The 12496-nt window shown below is 42.5% G+C and overlaps 1 protein-coding gene across 1 annotated transcript; it reads left to right on the top strand.

Annotated features, from left to right (window-relative positions):
• Nucleotides 1-222: 222 nt before the first annotated feature.
• Nucleotides 223-9179, top strand: btg3 (BTG family member 3). The gene is given in 5 exon segments (NM_001097371.1): nucleotides 223-316; nucleotides 2977-3155; nucleotides 3656-3793; nucleotides 7077-7287; nucleotides 8558-9179. Coding segments are annotated over 4 exon segments (750 nt in total). The 5' UTR covers nucleotides 223-316; nucleotides 2977-2982; the 3' UTR covers nucleotides 8786-9179.
• The last annotated feature ends 3317 nt before the right edge of the window (nucleotides 9180-12496 follow it).

Below are 12496 nucleotides of genomic sequence, written 5' to 3'. Positions count from 1 at the left end.
GTTAAGGTCCGCCTAACAGCACAATACTATTAGCGCTAAACCGATCAGCGCTTTACCTAAATCACACATTGTCAATGAAATGAAAAAAAAAAAAAAACTACGACCGAACCAAAGACTACTTAGTGCATCGCTATAGCAACAGGCTCCGCCTCTGTGTTCGCTCCGGATCCACGCCTACTGCGCCACCTAGAGGCTGCCGGCCCGCTCAGTTAATGGAGCGCAGTCCCGGATGGAGGTGTGACGTCAGTATGAGCGGGAGCCCAGGCGGGAGGTTTCTGTGAGCGGCACCGAGCGGCCTGTGGGAGAGCACAGATGGGTAAGGACACGTTTCCCCGGTTCTCCAGCTCCGTGTTAGCCCCTATAGCAGCAGCAGCCGAGCTAAACGGCACTTTCCTGGGAATGACCGAGGGCGGGCTGGTTCGGAACTACAACTCCCATCTGTCCTCCAGCTGTGCAGTTTGGTGTAGCTGTGCAACATCTGGTGGGGAGGAATGAATGTGGCTTGAGCAGATGTTTGCTTTCGGATAGGTGGCCAGTGGTTGCTATGGGTTACTAGACCTCTGCTAGTTTTATTATGATACAAAGGTGTATAATGTGCTGTGTGTGTGTGTGTGTGTATTATAAGCTGTGCTCTGCAGTACCTGTGTTGTATGATTCATTTGTACTGATAAGGCTGCTGAGATGCATCTGTGCGGTTGGTCGTGTTTAAACACAGAAGTTTCCCTAAATATAAATGCCGGCAGCTGGGGTACTGATTGGGCAGCTCCTGTGTATCCCAGTGCCAGTAGTGTGGGACCTGGTGGTTGTTGAGATGCAAGCGCAGAATTTCTCTTCCTGCCAGGCCAGGGCCTGTTTGGGACCTGCTTGGGATCAGTGAGTTGTAGTTCTACAGGAGTTGGTCTCATAGAGAGATAGATAGATGGGTACAGCCCAGTTTTGCTCCTGTAGAGCCTCTTGCGAGAGCAAAGCTCTCAGTCGTCATAATAAATAAATGGCTATAATTATTTATAATCTTTGGGGTAATGTATTAAAAGGTGCAAGATGGGATCCAGGTGTAGTCACGTACAGCAGCCAGCAATTATTTGAAACTAAATCTCTGGTTGCCAGGGGTTACTAGACCTGGGCAGACTTTGTTCCGTTTCTGACATTACTCAGTTTGGTTTCTGTCCAAAGCGGCAGCTTGAGGCCCAGTGAGACTTGCTTTCTAAAAGGTGCAAAGAGTGCAAGTGCCGTTACCCATAGCAACCAGTCAGACATTCTTTTTAATCGAATTTAAAGCTAACTGCGATCTGATTGATTGCCATTACTCATATTTCCCAATAGATCAGTACCCAGCAAGACCACTTGTTATTGCTGCTCTCAGTATTGACCTCCTTTTCATTTGGGTACAGAACTACGTGTTAACCCATGTGTTGCCATGCACTGCACGAGAATCATGTGTCTGAATTGTGTCATTACCTTGAGTTGTGCTTTACCTCCCAGTGTGTCTGGTGCTTTAGGGCAGAACAGATAGTAGCCCATTATAAATATGCAACAAATACCCCCTTTCCCCTCATAGATAAGCTATATAGCCTAGAAGGAAGGTGGGGCTTGCATGTATTGTACTGCCCCCCATATAACTGTGTCTGTAACATGAATGATTTACCTAGTAAAGGGGATGTTCACCTTTTTGTATTAACTTACGTATAATGTAGACCAGTGCTGTCCAACTGGCGGCCCCCCTCTGTGTGGCCCTTCACCTGTCTGGCTGCTTTGATGGCTTACCTTTTGTGTAAGCTTTAAATGGTATCAGTACTGAGATTACCTGGCCCCCTGCATGGTTCTCACCTCAGATTCAGGCTGTAATCCCCCTGCATTGTTTAAACATGTAATCCCCTGTGTTGTTCACACCTTTTAATCCCTGCATTATTCACCCCCTGCAGTGTTCACACCTCAGGCTCAGACTGTAATCACCCACATTGTTCACCTGTTCACACCTCAGACATTGTAGGTACTGCCTGGCCTTTGCTGCCTGTGTGTATGGCACACAGGGAGAATAGGGTAGGCAGATTATGGCACATAGGCAACATAGGGCAGGAAGTGTATGGCACGTACAGGCAGAGTATGGCACACACAGGCAGCATAGGGCAGGCAGAGTATGGCACACACAGGCAGCATAGTGCAGGCGCAGAGTATGGCACACACGGGCAGGGTAGGACAGGCAGAGTGCTGCCTGTGTGTGCCATACTCTGCTTGCCCTTTGCTGCCTGTGGGCGGTGAACCTGGCAGGGGTTTGTTCTGGGAGTTTATTAGCAGTTGAAAATAGCCATTAAATGGTCCCTAAGGTGTGTAATTATGTGCTGGGGGTTGCTGTGCTATCCACAGGGGAGGAGGAGGCATATAGATTTAAGGATATATCTTAATATGACATAATATAATTCTTTCACATATGAATAACGGTTGATATCCCTGCAGTAAGGGCCAAGCATTTGGGTTTTTGCTGCACTACCACCATTGTGATAAAATGGGTGTGGTTTGAAGTGGGTGTGGTTAAAAAAGAAGAGTGGTCAAAACTGGCTTCTATTAGAGGCCCTCCACCATGTATGCTAGAAAAATTCCGGCCCTCGGCACCGCAGAAGTTGGACAGCACTGATGTAGACAATGATATTCTAAGACCATTAGCAATTGGTTTTCATTTGAGATTTTAGGGTCTTCTTTACCTTAGCAACCAGCCAGTCATTTGAATGGAAACTAGAATATGAATAGGAGAGGGCCTGAAAAGAAAGATAATTAATACAAAATAATAATATTGTAAGCTCACAGAGCAATAGATTTTTTTTTTATCTACCAGGGTCAGTGACCCCCATTTGATAGGACATTCTGTATAAAGTTAAGTTACTCGTAAATGGGTGATTCATCTTCCATTTAATTGCAGTGCATTAATGCGCAGGTACGGATTCACCTCTCATATACAACATTGAATTTGTTTTCCTGCAGTTGAAGATGAAGAACGAAATAGCCGCCGTGGTGTTTTTTCTTTCCAAGCTGATAAGAAAGAATGAGAAAATAAGGAAGGAGGAGGTGGACAGGTTTTCAGAGGAACTGACGAGGCTGCTGTACGACAAGTTTGTGAATCACTGGTACCCAGCAACGCCAACGAAGGGTCAGGCATACAGGTATGTGTGGGAGTATGGTCTGTGCTCTAACAGGCAGGCAGCTAGCTGTGCGCTTATTGTGTGTACAGTATATTCAACTGAAAATTAGCTTTCAATATATTTTAAAGTGACCATACAGGCACAAATAAAATGTGATGCATGGTATACAGGGGATCGGGCAGGTTTGATTCACTGTGTAGGCCAGATGTGGTGTTAGAACTCCGTTCTGTGTTCTAAACCTCCCAAAGGTCACAATGGGGGCTTATTAACATTTTCATGTGGTTTGATAAGTTTCAGTCTATTTAACCCATTCCAGACCATAAGGAGGAATGTTGTCTTGACAGTCAGGAAAGTGTTCATTGTGAAAACACTCAAGCCTCAGTGTGCTCCATGGGTTATTCTCCACCTCTAGGTACAAAGGCCTGTGTCTCTGACTGACCCCATGATCGTTCCATGTTCAGTTTATTATAAAAACGTGTTGTCCTGTATCTAATTGGATGCAATGGTTTCTCTCTATTTAGATGTATCCGCGTCAACAAATTTCAAGGTCCTGATCCTGACCTCCTGAAAGCTTGCCTGAATAGCGGCCTGGAGTATGAAGACCTGGGACTGCCCAAGGAATTCACTTTATGGGTGGATCCATGGGAAGTGTGCTGCAGGTGAGGGGTTTTATATTTCATATTATTTATTCATTTATTATCAATTATATAGCACCAACATGTTCACACGGCATTTTAATATACATTCTTCATATAAGGCCTTGCCCCATTGACGCTTACAATCTAATGTTCCGATCACATTTACACTGTGGTCAGATTCAGCAGGAGCCAATTAACTTGCCTGTATGTTTTTGGAGGGAGGAAACCAGAGCACATGGAAGAAACCCAAACTGCCTGCAGAGGCCCCTGGCTGGAATTGAACCTACATTTCATTGACTTGTGACTAAGCTATCTGCTACTGATAACTAGGGAGACTAGTAGTGGGATCCTAGTGGTCAAACTCTGACTCAGAGCTGTTACTTTTTTTCTTTGGGAAAAGCCGCAGGCTTTTTTACAGAAATCTTAGACATATTGGATAAATGGGGAAAAAAAGGTAATTTTGTAGGCAATTATGAATAATATATGGTGCTGGTTTCCCTTTGGGCTAAACATTAACCCTATCTGTAACAATGGCCCCTTTATTGGAGCTCCCTATAGATCCTATCACTTCTCTGTCCGAGTTTGAAATGAAGAGTGGGCGTGTCCTAACGGTCCCTGCCAGAAGCACAGTAGGAGGGGGAGAGCCAATCACAGCCCTGCAGTCACACAAGCACAGACAGGCTTCAGTTCCCTATCAGGTCAGCCTAGCTGCTGATTGGTTCCAATCCTACAGTGCAGGGTACGGAGGGCCGCCGGCTCCCCAGCTCATCCAGAGAATTCAGCCAGCAGGAAGTGGAACAGATGGGCGGGGCTAGTAGGGTTTTGGTGGAATTTCTTAAAAAATCAGTCAGAAACACAACTTTTTAAGCACAATCCTTCTATATCTAGAGGAGTATAATTCCCTGGTACATTCATAATTTTTATAGGATATGTCTCCTTTAATTTTTATTATTAGTGTAAAAAAAAAAAAGGGCACTTGCAATTTGTTTGGAGTTTGGCTAAATCTAAGCTAATCATTCCTCAAACCCAGCTGTGTCTAATGTATTGGACCTTTTACAGGACGTAGAAATACTTTTAACCCTTTAAGCGCCAGCAGAAATTTACATTTCTGTTCCCCTCATTGCCAGACGTTTTGTAAACATTCTGTGCTCTCTCATTTTAGGGGCATTTACTGGATGGGGGGGGGGGGGGTTAGTTTAGGTAGGAAAACTATGTGGAGAACCTGAGCTTTCCAAATCTGCCTGAGTTTTGTGTATTTCTACTTCTGGAACAAACAAAAGGAATTCTGGGAATGAATTCCAAACTCTTAAAAAAAATCCCATTTACATAGGTTTATCCTATAGGCTACAGCTCACCCACTGGGTTTAAAGTGTAGTGCAGGGTTTTCTGATCAGCTTAGGTAGAGTCACCGTGTGGTAGTACTTCTGGAACACGATTTAGAGCTCTAAATACAAAAAAAGGGAAAATGGATATTTTTCATGATATAGGGATTTATGCCATTAACATATTTTATTTTATGGACAAAAATTCAACTGATTTGGAAAGCCTCATGTCTCTCGAATGTGCCAATACCTGATTTCAGACTTCTATAGATCAAAAACTCCCAGCAGTAATTTGCCAATTTTGCAAAGCAAGACAGCAGAATACAGCAAAAAAAACAAAATTCCTGGAACATTAGGTTTACCCCAGGAAACAATATATTTTTGAAAACTACACATTCTGCCGAATGAAATGGGTAACCATGTCTTTAAACTCCTAAGTACTAAACAGCAATGCTTTTCTGGAGTTAGCAGTTTCCTTAAAATATTAAGAAAATTTTCTGGCATTTAGAGACCCCAAAAGAAAGTTAGTGCACACATATTTCATGGCATATAAATCAGGCGTTATATTTTATTTGGTAGTAGAAATAAATGTCATAAAAGTGTGAAATAAGTAAGTTGACCCCCGAAAACCTCATATTTTCAGAAAATACATATTCTGCTGAATAAAACATTCTAAATATGAATGCCAGAGGCCCACTGCACAATATGCATAGATTTACCAAACTATGTGGCGTATAGAGGCACCCAAATTCATATATAGCAGACAAAATTTCCACGGGCAAAGACAAAGAATGGAAAAAAACAAGAAAAAAGAACAATGCGAAATGCAATAAAATCGCTAAAATCAATGTTTTTTGGGTTTTTTTCCGCCTTGCGTAATCTGCAGTCAGAATTATAGTTTGAGTATTTTGGCTTGGGCAAATTCGTTTTACGGACAAAATCAAGCGAACAACACCTATGCAGAACTAAAAATGCACCAAATCACAGAAAATTTAATAAAAGCACAGAAATAACATACAAAAGGTATTGCGCAGTGCAGTTAGCGATTTTTTTTCAGGAAAAAAAATGCAATAAAAAAAAAAACGTGTAAGTGTGTGTACACTTGGCAAAATGTGTGGTGTGTGAGTGCTGTGAGTGTGTTATGTTTTCTTTTATTAGGCAAAAAAAGACTTTGGGTTCTGTCCTTTTAAGGAATACAGCAGCTTAGTTCTGAACTAGGAAACACGGGATTGATTACTATTTTTGTTAAACTTTAAACCTTTTTAAAATCCATTCGGCTGTAGGCATATACACAGACAAGGTGGCACAGGTACTTTGTGCAGAGCCTATGTGCAAGTACAGTAGTGAAACCTTTTAAGCCTAGCACTTGTAGACAGGAATCTTTTAATGTAGGCAGCATTAACGAGCCTTGCCTCTGTGTGCTAATTTAATGCTACTGCAGGATTTAAGTGCATGTTGGTTGCCAGTATTGGTTCCAGTTGGGTGATTAATAGTAGTTTAGTAACCTATAGCAACCAATCTACAAGCTCTTGAGGTGGCCATACACATTAAGATCCACTCATTTGGTAAGGTCGCCAACGAGAGGATCTCCCAATATGCTCACCTAAGGTGGGGCAATATTGGGTTAATACGATTGTTAAGCCCTAGGGCCAAACTATCAAATTACAATGGCAGGAATAGGCGCTGACGGACTGCATCAAAATCAAACTTGGCTGGGTTTCAGCCAGATATCATTTGGGGTGGCTCGTTGGGGGCCCCACACACAGGCAGATTGGTGTAAAGGTTTTGAATCGGAATCTTAAATCTGCCTGTGTTTGGCCACCTTTACTCACCTAGTGCAGGTATAGTAAGAAGGAATTGTTTATTACTGACAGGGGGTGAACTTGGCTCTGACTACACTATTCTCCCTGACTCACTTTGGTGCTGTTGACATGAGATATTGTTTCCCTAACTGGGACCCATTTGTAATGCTTAATTGGCAGGTGCGGAGAGAAGAATCATGCATTCCTTGTTGCAAGCATTGAAAGTAAAGATAATGATAGGATGGAGATCTCTGAGCAAGTTACCCATGTGGTGGATAAAGCAGTGACATCCGATTACCATTCCGGATCCTCTTCAGATGATGAAGTCTACTTCAGTACTAGAAAAGCTCAGACTGGCCCCGGCTTCATAGGCGCAACTCACACACATCAGGTATTTCCAGAAAGCAGATTTCTACCCAAACCTAAAATATTTGTGTGCAAAAGAGCAGCGAAAGCAGATGAAAACTAGCCATTTTTCTATTGTTTTCAACTTTTCTCTCACTTTAGCAGCTCTGCTACCTGCTTAGCAAGATAAACAGTTGGTATGATGCAGACAATACAGCGGCATCCTGAGAAGAACAAAAATAGATCAAACAAGTTTCTAAAGTAACAGGGAGTTCTTTAGAACTATATAAACCAGCCCAACTGCATTGAACATGTAGAGCCGTTTGTCACAGGAATGTGTTGCCTCTAACTCTTGTTCCTCTGTATTCTTCCATGAATCTGAGCCCACAGCTTAAGCTAGCACTACAAAGGCCCAAGTTGAAGATCCAGTTGGACATGGACTGTGTGGGCAGTTTATTTGGCCTTCTGCTGGTGGGTCTGCACAAGCCCCTACTGTGATCTAATTATTCTTCTAGGGACCAGATCATTGGATAAGCCCAGTTGTGCCCACCACACAGGTCATGTGTTTAGGAGATCCCGTTTTCTGACAGCGTTACCAGATGTGTCATTAGTTCTGTGTATGTCCAGCTTTACTGTGTGGGCAGCCATCCTTTCACTGTGCATTAGCTCACAGGTGCTGAAAGAGGACTTTATTTTAAGCCTCTTTGGAAGGCCAACCTTTGGTCAGGGGCCCCATAGTTCATAACAAGGTTACAGGTATGAGAAAACAATGGAAGATCAATCATGGACAGAAAATGAGAGCTCACCCCAAATCTCATTAAGTGAACTTCAATCTGGGTTTATGGTGTCTCTTGTGGGACAAAGAGGGGCCCTCTCCCCTCAAATCTCCCCTAACTGGCCTTTTGGCTGAGCACCATTGCCAATGATCCTTTACCCCTGGGAGGCTAACACTACAGTTTGGGAATCTAGAAAGTTTATTACTGTGTTAGATCACTTTTATATGAAATTTTTGCTTTCATGATGGATCCCCTTTGTTCTTATTACAGCAAAAAAAAAGCAGAACTGCCCATAAACAATGTACCTTCAGCCATGTTTGTAAACGGAACCTCCATGGCAGATACAGTTCTTCAGGAACAATGTACTAAAAGCATAGCGGCGTAGAGGAAATTTAAAGGGAAAGTAAATTAGTTATGGAGAGGGTTATACTCCTTAGATGTATGTTGATAAATTCCATGCAACACATTAGTAATTGACAAACAGTCACTTTCACTGCAAGGAGCTCCTTAATCATTTCTCTGTTACCTTTCTTCCCCCAGGGTCTGGGAGTCAAGCTGCAACCAGTTCCAGCTTGGAATAAGTATCATAAGAGAAAGCAGGGGCCCCTCTATCAGTATGATCAGCGCATGATGGCGGGTTATGTGCAGCAACCAAGGGGAAGCAAGATGCACAGCCAGGTGCCATGGCTACCCCCGATCTTGCAGAATGACAGCAGCCACTGGGCTGGGCTACCTTTACTCCCTGCCGGCCCCCAATGCCTGGTGTAAATAATGTGTTCTATATATGTTCTCAGTAATGTACAAATTATACAAATGCAGTGGACCAAATTCTATAGAAAAAAGTATTTTCTACTTTAGTCTATATTTTTTTCTTTTTAATGTAACTTAACGTTTTTGCACTTTGGATAGCTTATATAGCGTTGTAGCAAGAAACACTTTAGTAGGGTTAGAGAAAGTGCCTCAATATTTTTAATATTGGAATTGTATTAATATAATATATATATTGTGACTTGCACATAATCATGTGACCTGTATTGTAATGAAATGCTGTTCTTTGATATTACTGTAGTAGAGTATTTATTTACAATTCATATTTTATGCTTTATGTAGACTAATGACAGTTTATTCTAATAATAAATTATTTTGTAACTCAGTATTGGAACCATGGATGTGGCCGTTGCCTTATTGTACTGCTAAATGTGTTACATGCAAAAGCAGAAATGTGACTGAAATATAATATGGAAACTCTAAAAGTGCTTTATTGAATGTTATTGACCTGACAATCTGAAAGAAGTGACAGCCAACTAGTGTGTCCCATTCCTTCCACGCCTTGGGTGGGCTAAGGAGTGATCAGCAGTAGCCAAGGAGATTGTGGAAGACGAGAGCACCAAGTAAGTGCAACATATCACCACTCCATGTTGCCCAGTGCTGTGCTTTTTATTCCTTGCTTTTAGGAGCAGTTACAAACAGACTAGGGCAGTGCTGTCCAACTTCTGTTGTACCGAGGGCCGGAATTTTTCCGACCTACATGGTGGAGGGCCGATAATGGAAGCCAGTTTTGAACACTCCCCTTTTTGAAACTGCACCCACTTGAAACCACACCCATGTTATCACATGACCATACCCATATTAATGGTTGTAGTACAGCAAAAACCTGCCATACTCTGCCTTCCCTACCCTGCCTGTGTGCCATACTCTGCCTTCCCTACCCTGCCTGTGTGCCATACATTCACTGTGTGTGCCATTCTTGGCTGGTTTGTGCCATACTTGGTCTATGTGTGCCATACTCTGCCTGCCCTACCCTGCCTGTGTGTGCCATACTCTGCATACCCTACCCTGCCTGTGTTTGCCATACTCTGCTTGCCCTATGCTGCCTGTGTGTATGGCACACACAGGCAGCCTACAGTGACACAATGCTGGCACTGCTCCTACAGTCTGCACAATAACTATATATTAAAAAAAAATTTAATTGAAGTACCACCTCAGTATATGTTCTTTTTGTAGTGTGCAGGGATTATTTGTGGGTTTCTACTGCTCCTGAGGTGTGAACAGGGGAACAATGGGGGTGATTACAGCCTGAGCCTGAGGTGTGAACACTGCAGGAGGTGAACAATGCAGAGATTAAAAGGTGTGAACAGTACAGGGGATTACATATTTAAACAATACAGCCTGAATCTGAGGTGAGAACCATGCAGGGGGGGCAGTTAATCACAGTACTGATACCATTTAGAGTTTACACAAAGGTAAGCCATCAAAGCAGCCAGACAGGTGGGGGGCCACACAGAGGGGGGTCGCGGGCCGCATGCGGCCCGCGGGCCGCCAGTTGGACAGCACTGGACTAGGGTATTTGGTTCCCCAGAGACAAAATGCCCTGTGTGCCCATAGCCCTAAACCTTATAATAGCCTTTGGGTAAATGAGTAACTGAAGGTTCATGGGAGATCATTGTAAACATCAGTGACATTTTTGCATGTAGTAGAGGAAAGTGTGCAGGAAGGGTGAGTGCTGGGGGCACAGACAGAACTTGAACAGCAGCTTTAATCTACACATTGGAGTTTGCATGCTGAAGCGGAGGGCAATGTATCAAGAGAAATATAATGTATTTAATGTAGGTTTAAATACTGACCCTGTACATAAATGCTGCTATCATGGCCTAAACCTAATCTATAAATCTAATCTATACTACTAGGGTCATTATCTGTCCCTCCCATCTTCTCTTCCACCCTATTCTGCCGGACACTATGAAAACAAACTTCTTGAAGTGACTGGCCCAAAGCACATGACTTCTCCAGGACCAGTAGAGCATTACTGTTCATTTGCTGTGTAAATTTGTCTAATAAAATTAGACAAATTAAAATAAAAGTTCAATTACTGTACTTTTGCATAACCCCCCCACCTCCACTACAAGGAAGGTGTGTATGGGTCAGCTTGCAGTTTTTATCTTTGCTTAAACTGCCATTGTTTCTGAAAGTGGGTAGTCATCACCTCCCATAGTCCTCCTTTGTGTTGTAGTCTCTCAAAACAATAAGCCAGAAAGCAGCATTACCTTGAAGCCTAGGAAACATGGCATAAAATCAGCGCGGTCAGTTGGTCAGAGCTGTAAATGGAAGTCATCATAGCCAGGACAACTCCAGAGTACATCTTTAGCGGGCTTAAAGATCCCAAGTTTTGCTCTGTGCCATGTTGGGTGGCACCAATAGGCCAAAAAGAACCACCACACAGGCAAGTTTTGGTGAAGTTGCTTGGGCTGAAGCGACATATGTGTCAGCTGACACTAGGCGTATATTTATCATGCTGTGTATAAAGTGGAGTGAAGCATTACTGGTGATGTTGCCCAGGGCAACCAATCAGCAATTAGATTTCAACAGTTAGAAAACCAAAGCAAAGTATCTGATTGGCTGCTATAAGCAACATCACTGGTAATGTTTTACTCCACTTTTTACACAGCATGATAAATATACCCCTAAGTGCCATCTTGTACTTATACCTCAGTTTCTGAAGGCATAAAGGAATTATTTGCATATTGTTCCTCAGCAAATAGTAAAATCCCTGATTTTGCTTAAAAATTCTGGTGCATGTGCATAAACAACAATGAAATTGAATCATCTTCAGGAATAAAATCTTTTATATAAACCTAAAATAACCACTGTAAACATGTACAAACCCCCATGTTATTCCAAAAATGTTAAAAAAATGCTAAAAATCTGCCCCAAGTGTTCTCCTACAGTACATTAAATGCAGTTCTAAATTCAGACCATTGGAGCGCTCTAAAGAAATGTAAAAAAAAACCCAGTGTATCTAAAGGTGGCCATACACAGGCCAAATTTAGCTGCTGATATCGCTCCTTTAGGCTGATTCAGCAGCTTATCTGCCTGTGTATGGGCATGAACAGCGGGCCTTCCAGCCCAGCATATGGCCTCAAATTGGGCAGATCTTGATCGGGCAGGTTTGATTTTACCATCTGATTGGGACAGCATTGGCTCGTTGATGCGGTCCCCAAACCCACAGCACCTATACCAGCCATTTTAATTTGATCATTTGGCCCTAGGGCCACAAATAAAAACCCGTTCCTTTTATCAAACGCCATGTTACAGTGCAGCATGTTCTTATGGTTTTGGTCACAGTTAATAATGTAAAACAAAGGGGGCAGGATGGTATGATATTACATTTGCTGTACATTGCTGCCTGCTCAAGCAGTGCTATATAAATATCCATGAAATTCATTTATATGCATTTAGACTTATAACAATTGCAGAAGATAACCACTAGAGGGTACTTTGCCACTTAGCCTCTTTAAATGTAACTCCCTTATTACATTTAGCCGGATACACATAGAAACAAGTGTATTTATGCTCTAATCACTTATTTTTGTCATCAGGGAAACATGAAAACAAACTCCCTGGGATTACTGCAGCAATATATTATTCACTAATAGTAAGCGCATTTGCTAAATGCATTAATGAGTATTTATTAGAGCCTTT

This window comes from Xenopus tropicalis, chromosome 2 (genome assembly GCF_000004195.4).
Source record: "Xenopus tropicalis strain Nigerian chromosome 2, UCB_Xtro_10.0, whole genome shotgun sequence".
NCBI lineage: Eukaryota > Metazoa > Chordata > Amphibia > Anura > Pipidae > Xenopus > Xenopus tropicalis.
The sequence above is the reverse complement of the archived record's forward strand: the minus strand, read 5'-3'. Positions and strand labels throughout refer to the sequence as shown.